Raw genomic sequence first — 16403 nt, 5'->3', positions numbered from 1 at the left:
ATCATTTTTTGCAAAAAGGTTTATCGAAGATGGAATAAAGTTACTGTATAGAAATTCATGTTAGTCACTCCAGAAAGCGAATAAATGCAGTCACACGGTATAATATTATCGTACTATTAGTCTGATTCATTTTCAACAAAAAAAGTAAATTTATACCAAATTTTCGCATTGAGGTTTGTGTTGTTTGCGTTTTCGCTATTAACACATTTCATAATTATTTTTTTCTTTTAATGGGTAGACAGGTTTTATCATTAGCATCATGTAGTATAAACCAAAATTCGTTTCTTATACCAAGAATCCTAATTCGCGTCTTATTTGACCTCAAAACTACCTATCATCCGCTGTTCAGGTTTTTGTACAGATTTGAAATGAAATTTAAGTTATGACTGTGATTAATGAATGACTAAGATTGTGTTATTTTGAAAGCCTTATTAATTTATCTGATGCTTCGAAAGATAATGGGTTCGTTGTTTCACCTTCCTTTATGTAAGTAGTTAGAGTGTGCAACCAAATTTTTACCATTTTTTTTATCTTTACTTTAATATTTATTGATTAATCTAAAAATTAACCCTCGGATAATAATAATAATATTATGTTGTAAAGAATTAGAAAGAACGTCTCTGAACTCTGAATGATTGTATTCCTGGCCTGTGCCGTTGCGAACCACCAAAACTTTGTCTAAATCTTACTGGACCCAAATGGTTCCCTATTTACTATCCTGAAAAAGCCCCAAAAAGCTGGCGAAACGTTGACAATAAACAATTTACCAAATTAAAGTGTGTCTGCATTCCCTAAATACCGAATTAGTTATCAGTTATCAATCAATCAAACAGACGATAAAAAACAACTTTAACTAAATCTTAAATATTGATATTTCCAAAACCATTGAATGAATAGACCTGATGTTTTCACTAAAAAATTATTATCTATAGACTTCTAAAGGCAATAAGTACAAGAACGTGGTGAAATTTTTAATATTACCACTCTGGTTTTCTACATTTCGAAATTCTAACAAGAGTAGTTAATTTTCGACAGCGATATGTTTAGAGAAACACGATTTTTTGAAACGTAATATTTTTACACAAAAAATCAACAATTCGAAAAACTCGGCACTACTAATAAACGAAGTTGTAAACTGTAGATAGCCAATTCGGATGGACACAGTGGTGTTCTATTGGACTGTAAAGGTCCCATTTGGGTGAGAACTCTGTTTTCCAGCTGTCTGTTTTGGTGGGATTAAAATAAAAAATGCGGAAATCGTTTATATTATATTTTTTCTAACACTGTGACTGTACATCTCTAAGCACACATTAATAGTATAATCATTTGTGTACTTAACAGTAATAGTAAGTGCTTGGGAAAAAACTAGCAAATTAATATTAAATTAAAATTAAAACGTTGCATAATACAAAATATCTCTTCCATGTTAATTCCTCCTTTGAATCAAGCTTAATAAAAAATGAGCAGTCTTGGCAAAAACAAAACGAAAACCGAACTTTTTCACATGACAAAAATGTAACTAGTAACTAAACAACTCATCCTGAGCACCTCTCGTTCAAGAGCGTCATCAATTCCTATCTCTAGCTAACCTAAACTGCAATGATGTAAAAACCTCCTCGATTCTTACATCATCATAACATCTTATTAAAAATTAAGATACTACAAAAATTCTGAAAACAGAATCATAATATTTTATTGTACAACTGAATAAAAAAAACTTGAAACCAGTTGCAAGAAGTCTTTAATACACACACTGACAATTTGGCAACACTGCGTGGCCAGAAATCGATCAACATCAAGATCACATAAATTGTAGATTCTTCTAATTTTGTAAGTAGCAGTGTGTTTAACTGTACGTCAGACTCTGAGGAACCCCATTCACAGTCTTCGATTTGAGGATATCGTTCTCGTACGTCATCACCGTCTCTCTCCCGTTCTCGTACACCCTGAAACCGCAAAATCACCTTCAAAATACCACCAAAAATCCACTACTCACTTCTTCGTGGTGATTTTCTTCCCGTTGGCGAAGCGCGTCGACGTTGACGTCCTCTTGACGTTGGCCGTGCCCCCCGCCCCGTTTGTAAACGTACTATTTATGGTGCTGAAGGAGGTGAATCCCCCATGGCCCGTATTGAAAAACTCGTCCATGAAACTACCCCCCAGACTCACCCCGAACGGGCTGAACAGACTCGAACTGAGAGCATTCTGTGGATGTGAATGTCTGTTCCGTCGCCGGTCTCTATGCCCGTGATCGTGAAAATCTACGACTCAAACTTAACAAAAAATACAAAACAATCTTAGGACGTACCTCCAAACAAGTCGGCAAGAGTAGAACCCCCGAAAAACTCCCTGAAAACGTCCTCCGGATCTCTGAAAGTGAAGAAACCGAAACCGCCAAAGTCGAATTCGTCATCGTGGCGGCTGCGACTACGACTACCGCCGTTGATGAGCCCTTCTTTACCGTACTGGTCGTACATACGACGTTTCTTATCTAGAAAAAAATGCCACAATGAATGGGGGCTACAACAAGGAGAAAAAGCTAACAGACGAGTCCTCAGAATCGTTGTGGACCTGCTCTAAGAGGGTAAAAAAGAGGCTAGAGTTAGAAAAACCGCAGATTTTAGTCGGAAAATGCCAAAATTAGTCATTTTAGTAGTACAGGCCGGAATTTTAAAGCAAATGTGCAAATTCATTACAAATTATACACTCTCTAAGAAAATCGAGGGGAGCTTAAACATTGATGTAATTAACTGAGTACGATATGAAAAAAAAAACGCAAAAAAAGGGCAAGAGAGAAGTAAATGTATACAGATTTGGGAAAAGCACGGACCCAAGCGGCCTACTTATCAAGGTATCTTACCAAAAAAATCGCGGTAGTAGGGTGCCATTTAAAATTGTTTTTTAATAACTCGAAAACTAAAAATAATTTCGAAAAATTTTATTCTTGAAAAATGATCACATTTTTAAAGTAGTTGATGAAGGACTAAGAAGTTGTTTTTTCCATAAGGTACGTACATAGTTAAGGCACAAAACGCTCGGTTCAAGTCTGTATTTTTGTAATTAGTTATTATACTGAATTTCGTAAAGTGTCAAATTTATTTAAAAGCTAAGGCTCATGAAAAGTCAACTTATTTAAATTTAATAATTTCTTTCCTATATTTTTCTTGTATCTTTCACCATATTCGCAACGTTTTGAAAAGTTTGAGACAGAAGCAACTTTAATTTTTTTTCTCATGTTTTTTATGAAAATTTTGGTCAACTTACTCGTATTAAGAATTTGATGCCCAATGTTCCTGCCTTTTTTTCCAAGTAATTAGTGAACTAGTTGAATTTAAACCAATTTAACACAAGCTTTCGCGGCTAGTACCAAATAAAGAATTGGGTTAGACCGCGTTAATTTGAAACCCAGCGTCGACGTTTCACCCGCTCTTCAGGAGGGGCATCTTCAGGACAATGTCGACACTGATTTCCAAATTAAAACAGGTCTAACCCAAAAAAACCTAGATCTTTAAAACAATTTAAATTCGAAACCCGAAGCTTTTGAGCACAGAAAATTGACTTATTTTTGATCTTGTTTCTCCTCCAATTATTATCCAGCTGTCTATTAGTTTAAAAGCATTGGCAACTTAAGTAACAGTTTTGTCTCAAATTATAGTGCTAGAACTGCTTATTACCTTTACTTATACAATAACGAAAACCGATTTTCTATATCCGCGCTTTAAGTTAAATTATTTCAATTTCAATTATGTCGTCATAACCGCCTCACGAGTATTTAGTCCAATTTTAAGATCAAATAATTTTGAGTAGGATTTTGGATTGGCTAAATGACACTAACCATTCATCAAATGTGTGCCAATGGTTTTTGTGCAACTTTTTTGAACTCAAGATAGGAAAAAGAGTCAATTTTTGCTTTTACAATATGTGAAAAAATGTTACATGTTTTAGGAGCGAGTTCTGTGAAGAGAGACAATTTTTGTGTACTTTTAATCTGTACCATCCTAAAAAAACTCGGTCAGTTTCAATAATTCGCACAATTTGAATCTTTTCAAGAAACAAATAAATACGAAATCGTAAGTTTTTACGGATTAACTAAAATAACATTTATTGTTTTTACACAAACAATTATTATTATCTTTATCAGTTCTACCTGCATACAGGTCTCTCAATTTTATTGTTCTAGAACTTCTAGAAGCAATCATAATCTACGAGTAAAATTACACATAACCAAATATGGTTACAGATACTAAAAACAAATATAAAAAAGTAACTCATATGTCTCGTGATTATTGGCTTTGTCGTTATCAATTTTGAAATTGTAAAATGATGAAAAACCAACACATTTATCGTGTACGATCACACTTTTAAGGAGAAATTTAAAAACAATTACCTAACGAGGAAAAAAGCAATTTCCCACAAGAGCACTCTGTTTGCTGCACGAGCGCAACGAGTGCTGCATGAAGTGCGAATGTGAAAAATTACTTTCCAAACAAGTTAAGTACAATATTTTTTGTAACAAATCTCTCAAAAAAATAAAATAAAAATTAAGATTTTTTATAATTTAGTTCTTTTACTAATGGGTTGGGAACAGGTTAAACAATCAAAAAATTGACATGAACTGTCACTTACTGTAAAAAAATAATCTTTTCCATCTCAAAGGTAGCGATACCAACCTAATAAATGTCCCTAGCCATAAATAATAAAAAAATGAAAATTCGGTTTCTAGCAAGTGTTTTTCTTTTTGGAAATTAATTTTCAAATAGTTAACCCTGGTGAGTTAACATCTTACCAAAATTGCGAGGTATTATTTATTAACACCGAGGACCGTCAGAACAGTTCCAGAGACTGTAACACTACCACACTATTTTATCAAAAACTGTGCCAGAAAGTCATAACAGAAGCGAAATAGAAAAACACGAGTACCTACATATACGATGCGTTCAAAACAAAAACAAAAGAGTTGCGATATACTCTTTTGATTCTGACTGAGTTACAATTGTTAAGTTAAAAAATATCACTGAAAATGTAGATAGTCGACTTTTATTTACTCGCGTCTCGCCTTTTTTTGTAAATTTCGTCTTGGTGAATAGTATCATTATACCCCCATTGATTAATTAGAATGTTGTAATGAACTTTGCACATTTTGTTATTGTTGGAGATGAGAAAAGGGCCCGTTTAGCACACTTTTTTGTATCTACCGAAATAACGATGAAAGGGGGTATGAGTGTCAAAGTGACTCCTGTAGGACCTCGTTCTTGTACTAGTGGACCTATTCGAGCGGTTGTCGTAAATTTTTCGTTTCGAATCTAAATTACCCGAAAAAAATCAAAATCAAAAGTGGAACCTAAACACATCCAACTGTATGTCTACAACTTCAAGCGGACTTACCATCAGAAAGAACTTCGTACGCTTCGGAGATCTCTTTGAACTTCTTTGTGGCGTCCTCGATGTTGTCTTGGTTCTTGTCGGGATGCCATTTCAAAGCCAATTTGCGGTAACTGCAATTGAAAGTTAAGGACGTTTTGGCACTCACGAGTTTAGAACTTACGCTTTCTTAATTTCAGCAGTCGTTGCGTTTTTTGACACCTCGAGGACTTTGTAATAGTCCACCATTTTGGTGCCACTGGCGTCCTTATGCCCCAGCTTTAAGGAAGGTTACTGAAACAGCAACAAAACTCTTATCTCTCTCATTTGAATCATCTGATATGATTAGATTACCGTCCAAACAATACACATCACAAAAGCAGCAATGAGAAATTTTATGACAGTCGTATCGAAACGACAAGCAATTTTGAATTTTGTCACATAGCACTCTCGACCGAAATTACAAATTCAAATCGAAATGGGAGCGTTCCGAATCAATCACCGACCGCTTTTTCACCGTAATAATAGAGATTTCATAACGCCGTTCCACTAGAGTGGACACGTTTCACGATTATTATCGAAATTGTTTTGTTTATTTCGCACAGATGAAGGTTCTTGTTCAAAATCGTCTAATTACTTTTATGTAACAGTACGGACACGCAACACGACCCTGAAGACACTCTGACGCGAAACAGCAAGAATTCGCTTGTTTGATTATTTAGAATATCATAATCACCAACCTAATGACTCACTGCTTTGCATGCACATTGCAGACTTTCTCTTTCAAATTTAGCGCCCAAAGGGCGCCACCTACCGGTCAATGACTCGCAATTCAAGGCAATTTACACGATTCCGCATTTTTGGTGGGAACAGACCACTAAATTGGCAACAATGTACCGTTTTTTGGGCACACAACTGCCAACCTTCAACCGAACCAAACAAACTTGCAAATTACTAACGTCATAATCTGACTACTTGTAAATTAATTCCCAAAAATGATAAGTCACTTTGCGAGTTGATAAGTCACGACTGGAGAATAATACAATTATTTTTAGAAATTGTTGTAGAAGGCCGGTTGGTATGACTGCATGATGCGTTTTTAATAAGTTGGTGTAAAAGTACCGTCTAGAAGGCGAATTATGTAACGTTTGTCATGTTTCATGACCTTCTCGGATGTAAATGATAACAAGTCGTGCCATGGTGCCAATCTGGCGCCTAAAGCCCCCTAAAACTCTGTATGGTAGTCACGTCTACAAACATAAAATCTTTGTCGGCTCGCCCATCACGACTTGCCCATTGTCCGGCAAAACAATGGTCGTGGTAGAAGCAAAGAAATTGCAAAATAACGCTATTAGAACATTCTTTGCACCTATTGCATAAGTTCGTGGGTGTCTCGACGTCCTTCGTCACGTTTTATTAAAACTTTGTCCCATCATCGATTCGAAATCGAGAGCTGGACTACCCACGACGTCCATTCGACCTTGACAGATGGACCAGTGACTTAACGAGGTCATCGATCGCCAATTCCATTGTCTACAACGGCTAATTAACACGGGAACATTGCTAAACAGCGCTGATGAGTCTTTAAAACCACGTCATTTACGGTTATCTCAATTCCCGGGTTTTGGCCTAGGTTTCGTCAAATTTCGCAACAGACTTATTCATTAAGCTCCGTTATTCTATGATTTCTGCATTATTCATAATACCCACGGTTATCTATCGAATGGCGGCAGGTTTCCAAAAACTACACCTTCTTAACATGACTCAACCGTGGGTTCGCGCAACCAAAATGTGATTTTTCGAAAATTCCAGCCTTCACCTCGATCAGGTTTACTTCACTCGACAGCCCGTGAGATCATGCAACGATTTTAGTTAATCTAAACAAAAAGCTCCAAGCACTATAACTGGCTAAAAATATTTTATTCAGACAATTACAAGAGTCTGACCGCAATTCTATCGCCGAAAATAGATGCGAATTCCTGCAAGTGCAAGCCAATTTTTTTCATTTTCAACACCAGACCTGTTAACGAACCGAATTAGAGGAATTGAGAGAAGCGGACCTTGAAATTCATTACATTAATAAGATTAGATTCAACGGCTTGATGTTTCGAATTTCAGGAATATCGTATGCTGTAGGCCAGCTTGTTGAAAGTTCAAACTATAAAATTAATCAAAAGTTCTTCCATTTCTACCACAGCAAAACCAAAGTATCACGTAGTTGGTATAACGGTTGCCATAGTTTCCATACATGCTGGTGATATGTCATTCTGACATAGGGATTTTTTGGTCATAGGCCAAATGACCAATGGTCATCGGCCAATTTTTGGTTCAGGGTTGCCAGTAAGTCACGGGTTTCGCTCATTATCTGGCATAACTTATTAAAAATCATAAGTGACTGTTACCGGATGTTGCAATCTAATATATGCATGTCGTCGAAACAATGCCTGCATAACATTTCCGGATAAGGTCTGACAACCTACAAACATTTGGTAACATAATCTGGTACTATTTCTTGAAAAAATGAACGGTTTGTTGGAAATCTGTATTACTTTCGCTCTAAGGCCAATTTGCCTGAGACTTTCCAATTTGTTCAATGCAGCATTTCTGAGCCCATTGTTGAATGTCACCAGTCTGAATCACTTGATTACTAAACCGGACATGCCTAGTGATAATCTGACTCGAAAGCACTTCTGTTTTTCTGTTTTTTCTCCATTAAATGAATGAGAGGCAGGCACATTCTCACATTATGCAACTGTTTGTAAATAACTGCGTTTTTTCACCCGATTCACCTTCCCTCTCCTCGAAAGTGAAACTAAAATAGTCGGAAAATGTAATTGGACAACCGTTGCAAAACGATATTTAATCTCGATAATTCACACTTGAAGGAAGAAAGTGTTTTTGTGGTAAAACGAGGAAAAAGTTAATTGGACGCTATTATCGGTGTATTAAGTTGGTTTCTTTGTCCCGGAGAACAATAGAATGCAACCACCCAACGGTTGGAAAACAGCAAAATCAGGTATTTCGTCAAGGCCAGGGCATGAACTCCACACTTGGGCCCCCGGCGAGTTTCTCTTCAGATCATCGGTAGCTGCGTCTGCATTCAAGCATGAAGATTGAAGATAGACACGATTTGGTGACAAATATTGCGTGTTGGGACATCAAGGAGTTGCAGGGTTGAACATCCTCGGAACGAGTTTTCTTGCAAAAAGTGTGAAAAATAAAAGACACGTCGTGGTTTGAGTCAATTTATTCGTCAGAAAATGAAACAGAAACTTAAAATAAGTCAAAATTGCTGCCAGCATTACAAAAGTCAATGTTAGTTGTACAAGTTTGGAGGACCTAAATAAACTTCAAACAAGACTGAAAAAATCGCCTTGACTCCGGTTTGTTTTACAAACATTGGGCATTTTTCGATCATAATTAACGGTTGCATCAAATGTTTGTGTGTGAAGACCCCGACTTTCAACAGTGTTGCAAACCACATAAAAATCAGATTCGAATCAATTATTCAAATTAGAAATGAAGTGTAGGCTCTTCCTCTAATTGCATGTTTCACAATGGAAAAAACCACCCACACTGTCTCGTCTTCTTTAGGAAGTTGGCTTTGGTGTCACTTGTCAATTTTGACACTTCAGGGAATCTTTTGTTAATTAATAATTCAGGTGATGAACTCGTGCACGTCTCTGATTTCCTCGAGTTGAAAATAACTTTATGTTCTTATGACATGGTATGGCCACTTGCCATTAAACAAAAACGCATCGGGTGGCAGATGCAGACGTTGGTGACGTCACAGGGTATAACCGGCAGTAAACACAAACAGTACAATTAATTTATTATTGTATCTTGATTCCCGTGCGTCCTTCTCTTGTTAAAAACGAACATTTGTGAAGAGACGGTAACCTTGAAGCAAGATCAGGGTGGTCTTGCCTGGCATAGGCGAATTTCCCGTTCGTTTTCCGAACGACCTTGACCGTAACGTCCGTGGAAATTTTCGAGAAATGTCCGAAAAAATCAATGCTTGCGTCGAAAAAACGTCTTTTCGGTAAATATAGCCGCGAAAACATAAATGAGTTATGATTCTAAAATAAATACGAGCGTAAATACACCAACCTGGCCGTTTTTTCCTTAAAATAAACCACGGCCTCCTGGAGCGAAATTTCGAAAGAACGGTTACGTCAAGGTTGCCAACAATTTAAATAAAACGATCGATTTGTGACAAACGATTTTTCTACAGGGTGTAGCACGTACCTTAGCAGGACGGGAAAAAATGTTTTCCTAACGATAGATAAATCACAGATCACTTAACACGATCATCCATCACTGTAACGCACACTTTTACGCACAAGTTGATTAATATCACATGCACATTTATCAGTTGTCTATGACCAAACAATCGCACACACACGAGCCGACTTCAATGCTTGTGGACAAAAGCCGATATTTGATGCAGTGAGAGAGAGGAGGAAGGCAAAAAGGAGGGAGAGATAACAAGCGAACGGCGCGCATGCGCTTTTGCATCACATACGAGACCAGCTGTTCGATATTTTGCTATCGGATCGAGTGGTTTGGGACATTTTTGACAATTTATCGAGAGATACTTGGCTCCGATTCGATAATTCCAGAATTTTGTTAAGAAAACAATTGAATTATTTTAAGGGTGACCCCGACAAGGTCATGGGTGATTCCCAAAGAAATTCCACTTATTAAAATTAATAATCAATAAATTACAGTAATATACAAGGTGGCTATGTCATTGAAAATTTTGTCTTTAGTCTGCGGCCCGAACCGATTTATTGCCAACCTAAATTTAAATAACAAAATACATATTGGGGGTATTACAGCTGTCACAACCAATGTCACAAATATTTTTTTTTCTCTCAGTAACACATATTTCTTTGTGTTGAGAATTTCTTTGTTCATTCGCATTACTTAACATCCATACTCTACATACCATTTGGTTCATGCTGCGATTGTTATTACGACTTATAATTGAGATACTTTCCAGCTTATTAGCGGAAATATCAACAAGTGTCTTTTTGTAGGCTTGATTATGTCATAAATGCCAAAATTTGGCAAAAGCTACAAATAATTTGATTTTAATGACCGAACTACACTGTGGGCGATTTGGATACCTTTACTCTTTTTCATGTTAATGTGCTCCAAGTAGGTTGTGGAAGTCTAAATGCACCTTCAATGGCCGATTCACACAAAAAATTATCATATTCAGACCAAATTTAATGACATTAATAATGACAAAAATCTTTACTCTTGACACCATGTAGGTTTTAACCAGGTTGATGATTTTAATTAGTTCTTTGCTACCTCAGAAACTGGGGTTTACAAATTTATTTGAGAAAATAATTTTTAAGGACAATTGGAAATAGGATCACCGAATTTTCGCATTAGGTTACTACCTTAAGATAATCTTATTCAACGTGAGAAAATAATTTTTAAGGACAATTGGAAATAGGATCACCGAATTTTCGCATTAGGTTACTACCTTAAGATAATCTTATTCAACGTCTACTCTAATGCACACTGCACATTATTCTTAATACAGGATGACCTAGGGGCGTGTAATCGGTCTATAACATCTTTGATGTTTCAAATATTGCCATGCCGTTTTCATTTTCCGATAAATATACTTAAAGTCCACAAATTTAAAATATTTCTATTATTTCACAGAGTGTTGTCTACAGGGTGGTAAAACAAAGTTCTATTTTTTTTAATAGAACACCCGATATACTTTTGAATAATTAGATTCTACGTAAAAATATTTTTAGTTTGTGAACTTTAACTAGATCTATTGGACAATAAAAACGGCACGATAATATTTCAAATAGCAAAAAAGTTATAGAATGATTTCAGACCCCTGGGTTACTCTGTATGAAAAAGAGCATGATAATTAATAAACATTTGGGTCCAATGAAAAAGCAAGTTAGAATTAATGACAACTAATCAGAACTTGCAAATTTAACGCAGACATCAAATTATGTGAGCCAGTAGCTTTAAGATAACAATCGTCTTCCATCCTTCTTATCCAGTACATCCAGGAGTTCAGCTGTAGCATTGCAGTAAAAATTGTTTGAATGTGACAGATGGCAAATTGAGTAAAATCTGTTCCAGTGTGAAGAAAATTCAATTTTCTGTTTTTCGCCCAAGTGTTGTTAACTTTATTTTTGTAGGCATTATTGCATTTATCTAATTTTGATTTCTGTTTGTGTTATCTCTCTCTAGGAGATAAGTGTTTTAATGACTAATAATAGTAATAATCTAATAATACTAATAAACAATAAATAGAGCAACCGATTTATCTTTACTTTTTACGTCTTTACCGATAATAAACCAACTTAAAATGCAAAAAATAACATAATGTGTTTAATCGATAATTCGACAATCGCATGATAACGATCTAATTAAAAAATCATAACAATCTAATAAGAAACAAAATCGATAAATACGTAAATAGCGATATACCTAAAAAGTGATTCTTATAGGGCCTACCGAGAAGCATATCACTAGAAACTTCTGACCTTCTGTGTTTCTAATATAGTAGGTAGAGTTCAACTGTTCAACTAAATTGTTTTCAAAATGACATAATTTTATTGCATTTTTAAATTTGCTTTTTAAAACTGAGTAAAATGTACCCAATTGTTGGTTCTTATCTGTCATAGTTTTTGACGTATGCCAACTTTTTTATGCAAATACCGGGTGACTTTTAATGATTGAGGCTAAAAAATCTATTGGCCTCCCTGCTAGCTTGTTGTATGGAGCTGTTTTATCTGACGGCCAGGTCAGCGATCGTAGGTCGGAAGCGAATGACAATTGAGCATAAAATTTTGACAAATAAATTTGATAGTCAAGTTTGACAAATTTAATTGTCAACTGTGTCACCAACTTGACCACAAAAATTATAATTATTAATAATCACCCGGTATTTACTTGCAGGGGTTTATCTAATATAAAAAAAATATCACTGCTCTTGAACCCTTTACCATAAGTAAATACCTAATTCTTTTTGCATTTGATAATCAAAGATTCGAAGAACTGGTTAATTGCAAAGCTAATATGATTTTTTGCAAATGATTTCTCAAAAAATGATTATAACACAGGTATTCCAAATGGAATGACCCTGTTTTTTTAATTGCAATCAAAAGAACATCGCTTGTTATGCAGGCTTTTGCCAATATCTTGAATATCTACCTCTTCAGTTTTTGAAATAATCGCAAAAAACTTACTTTTAGCTCATTATTTTCATTTTCAATCGAGTCAACTTTCGAAAAAGACAATAAAGTTGTGCTAATAACCACAAAAAATCTTAGATTTGTCCACTCTTCATTGGAAAAGTTTAAAACTCGATGGCACTGACGATCTAGATGTTTTTAACTAGGACATTTTTCAGACACTTTTTACAAGGAACCTAATTCCGACATCATATTTTCCAAAGCGTTCTTAATGTCAGAGTTGAATTTAAATCTGGAAGGTTCACATTTCCGCCAAGCTTACTTATTTAAAAACTAAACGACTTGATAAGCTGGAAGTTTATTTTTCGCAAAACAAAACAAGACAAAGTTATAAAAATTCTGCTCGCATATTTAAAAAAACGGCAAAATTTAGTTCGTTAAACAAAATTTTTGACGATTTTTTCTAAATCTTTTTTTGAAAAAAACGCTTTTTCCTTAATTTTATTCAGCAAGTAAGATTTGACCACATCATGTGACACTTGGTTGTAATCAGGAACAAAAGACTATAAAAATACAAGAAAAATTTGAATTTTTTCGTTAACTTAACCAACTTAACCCAGAAACAGTGTTAAAAAAGCTGAAGATCAGATAAGAGAAATATCTTTGTAACCCATAAAACCATCCATAAACGCCGAAATGTTCCTCAAAACCAGAAAAAGAAACGATTTATGCATGACTGAACATAAAGAAGCAGTTGTAACCACCGGTCGCGGAAGCCATACGATATTGCGCACCGAAAAGCGTCGGCGGAGACAAAGCAAAACATTATTACAATATTTCGTCATCGTCACCATACAATAAAAGAACAGTTAATTTCCCAACGGCACACGTGTGCACAAAAAACGCTCAACTTAACCGATTCATTAAATCGCATAGGTGTGTTATTACTCGCTTCGCCATTAAAACCGTCTTTTTAAGGAAATAATTAAGATTCAGACACTCTTCCTAGTTCCTGAGGCACGCTTCAGTGGCAACGATTTGTTTTCTTCAGGGATCGTCTAATGCGATTTCCTTTTTTACCTCTCCTCAGTCACGAACCGATAATTAAAGCGATTGGAATTAATTCATAAATCACAAGTGACTGATGAGTGAAAGCCGGTGAAGAGGTTGGTTTTTATAATTATAAAAGTGCCATCGTGACAGGTGCACTTTCAGACGCAAAACGCCGACACAATAATACAAGACAAAAAATAAATTCGTCACCTCGGGCTATTTTCGCGCGGCCGGGGGTAATGATTCAAATATTGTCCGAATTTTTGGCCGCGGAAGGTCAATGGCGAGCTAAATTCGAATCAAGCGGGCGAAAATCTCCCCTACTGCGGCCATGGTGCCTCCCCTATCGCGGCCATTGGCATTAAACGGGGTTAACAACCCTGCGTTGCCCCGGTAATGAGCCATATTTGGGCGTGTCTTTGGAAAAATAGCGCCGAATCAGTTACGGCAACTTTCTAAGATGTTCTTTGACACGAGATGGTAATTAATGTCTATTGCGACACCCAGCATTTCTCTATTTTATGTTCGTCCTAAAATTCACCGTTTGTCGTTAATTTACTGCTGGGTTAGTGACCCTTTTTGTCTCGTCTTTTCGCTAATTCATTGCAACTTTCGTATTCGTGGGTTTTTGACAAGTTAAGGTTAATTCCCCGTTGACTAAGCACCTGCAAATAGTTCAATAAAGCCGTAATTGTGACTAATTTAGTCGATTGTTGGAAACTAAGTATCGCTTCTATGATGTAAAACGAGTTGACCTTAGCCAACTTCAGGTAATGACTGTCGTTTCCGGAATCTCTGTATAAGTCCGATTTGCGTCAAAATATGCAAAAATTTGGCAAGCAATGGTCAGATGGACTTTTTCCTCTTGAATTCGTGTAGAATGACTTTTGGCTCCAGGCCATGATAAAAATAGTACGTCTTGCCGAATATAGCATCAGGCCGGCCTTTCGAAGTCTAAACTTAACAAAGTTGCGTAATGAAGTGTTCTTCACCTCGGAATTGTCACACAGGAAGAGACTATTCCAACCAATTGAACGAATTGAAGACACGGGGGACCAGACCAAGTGGAATCCTTCGCTGTTTTAGGAGGAAAGTAACTGTAGTCTTACTTATGTCCCACTTGGCACAATTACAGACGTACCTAAGCTCGACAAGATAACAAGCATATTTACCGTATTTGTTATTATTTAATTTTATGCCCAAGGTTGTTTGGTGATACCTTATCGTGCCCTAGTTAGCTTCTAAACACTTGAAAACAATCAAACCTCTCATCGGGTCATTGCTGCAGATCGATACATCTGCAGCATTTCCGCAATAATCAGATCAACTTTTCGCACGTTTGCCGATTTAACGGTAAGTATCATTGTCAATTAAGGCAAATAAACAATGCTCCTAATCAGGTCCGGCCGATGTAGGCCACACAGTTCAGTGCATACTGCCCGATAATAAACTAGAAAAGCAAAAACGAAAAGTTTGCTTTCCAAACAATCATGTTAAACATTCGTGCGGGAAAAGTCAAACTGTCACACGATAGTGCACTAAATCCATTATTTTACACATTTATAGCGACGTCAAGTGCCAAGCTGTAATTTTAACACTTTATTTCGAGCACATATCACTTTTTGGCGCCCGAGACCGGCAATTTTGGCGCCCACCACTTTTTTTGACAATATAGATCTAATCTCGTGACGAAAGTTCAAATAAAACCTAATTTAAATACAAATTGGGCTTTCTACAACGCCCCTTATTGTCTCTAATAGAGATAGGTAATCATAATTACACTTTCATTGCGAATTTTTGTGGGTCAAAGACGAATTAACTTCAGTTTAAAATAAATCGCGGCAGGCAGTGAAAACTGCTGCCTCCCCTGAAGCGGCTATGTCACGTGATTATTTTATAATTAAAAAGTGGTATATTTCTCATCATCTTTCATCAAAATCGCGGCAAGCTATGAAGACAAACTTTTTGAGTCTTCACATTATCATGGTCAGGGGCGGATCCAGAAGATCCAGAAATTAATTTGCGGGGCGGATTTCCAAAATTTTTTAGACTGGTGAAGTTTAAGCTATTGAGTGTAACTTTATTGTCGGTATATTAAAATGTTTCAATAAATTTTTACAAAAAACTTTTTAACGAAAAAATGTTTCACTGCAAATTTATACATTTTTTAAATTAAACACCCTACATTTTGTGCATTTTTTGATATTTCATATTCTTGTTATTGTAATTTTTCAAAATATGCAAAAAACAATTACCCCTTATAAAATAAGTTAAAAACAGAAAGATAATAAAGTCTTTAATGTGTACACGTAATTTATCAATTCTTTTACCTTTTTAACTTAATTTTCTTTTTTTTGCGAAAATTCTTAATTTATTATTTCAATTTTTTGTTCATGCCATAAAGATAAAAGAGTATCTATATCTACTATAAAAAACACTAACCGAAAATGTTGGCATTATTCAGAAACTAGTGATGTCACAAATGTTACCATGTAGCATAAAAATAAAATCGACCCTATACGTCATAATAATAATCATAATGTTTTTTTACTACAAGGTGTTTTTAAATGATTCTCATCTAGTTAACTTCGAAACTGGTTTACGTGTAACAAAATTGTCCCACTCTGCTCAATTGAATTCTCTGTCAATAAATGTCAAAACTGTCACTTGTGAAATTTACAAATTGTTATTAATTAATTTTAACAATTTGTTAAAATGCAACTAAATTAATACACTGTGCAAGAAAACTCTTTTATTGTCGAAGCTTATTTCTGAACTGGAGACTTAATAATTGGAGAATGGTAA

At 35.7% G+C, this 16403-nt stretch overlaps 1 protein-coding gene across 3 annotated transcripts; it reads right to left on the bottom strand.

The window, feature by feature from the left end:
* Positions 1 to 1255: 1255 nt before the first annotated feature.
* mrj lies at positions 1256 to 9812 on the bottom strand. 3 transcript variants are annotated; one of them, XM_008199687.3, is made up of 7 exons: positions 9610 to 9812; positions 5546 to 5655; positions 5386 to 5495; positions 5196 to 5303; positions 2309 to 2491; positions 1997 to 2261; positions 1256 to 1946 (listed from the first exon to the last, which is right to left on the bottom strand). In XM_008199687.3, exons 2-7 carry the CDS (start codon positions 5608 to 5610, stop codon positions 1847 to 1849), a joined length of 831 nt encoding a protein of 276 aa, XP_008197909.1. In that variant the 5' UTR covers positions 5611 to 5655; positions 9610 to 9812; the 3' UTR covers positions 1256 to 1846. The 3 variants fall into 3 exon arrangements, with proteins under 3 accessions (XP_008197909.1, XP_008197910.1, XP_008197911.1); XM_008199688.3 differs by lacking the exon at positions 9610 to 9812 and adding an exon at positions 5716 to 6059; XM_008199689.3 differs by lacking the exon at positions 5196 to 5303 and having other exon boundaries at positions 9610 to 9810.
* Positions 9813 to 16403: the final 6591 nt, after the last annotated feature.

This window comes from Tribolium castaneum, chromosome 2, assembly GCF_031307605.1.
Source record: "Tribolium castaneum strain GA2 chromosome 2, icTriCast1.1, whole genome shotgun sequence".
In the NCBI taxonomy this organism is placed as follows: Eukaryota; Metazoa; Arthropoda; class Insecta; order Coleoptera; family Tenebrionidae; genus Tribolium; species Tribolium castaneum.
The sequence above is the reverse complement of the archived record's forward strand: the minus strand, read 5'-3'. Positions and strand labels throughout refer to the sequence as shown.

Excerpts from the sequence above, each read along its gene's own strand:
- mrj (XM_008199687.3), bottom strand. The coding sequence starts at position 5,610 with ATGGTGGACTATTACAAAGTCCTCGAGGTGTCAAAAAACGCAACGACT. Across the intron at positions 5,496-5,545 it reads ACTGCTGAAATTAAGAAAGC|TTACCGCAAATTGGCTTTGA; the intron begins GTAAGTTCTAAA and ends TTTCAATTGCAG. Across the intron at positions 5,304-5,385 it reads GTACGAAGTTCTTTCTGATG|ATTCGAAACGAAAAATTTAC; the intron begins GTAAGTCCGCTT and ends CGGGTAATTTAG.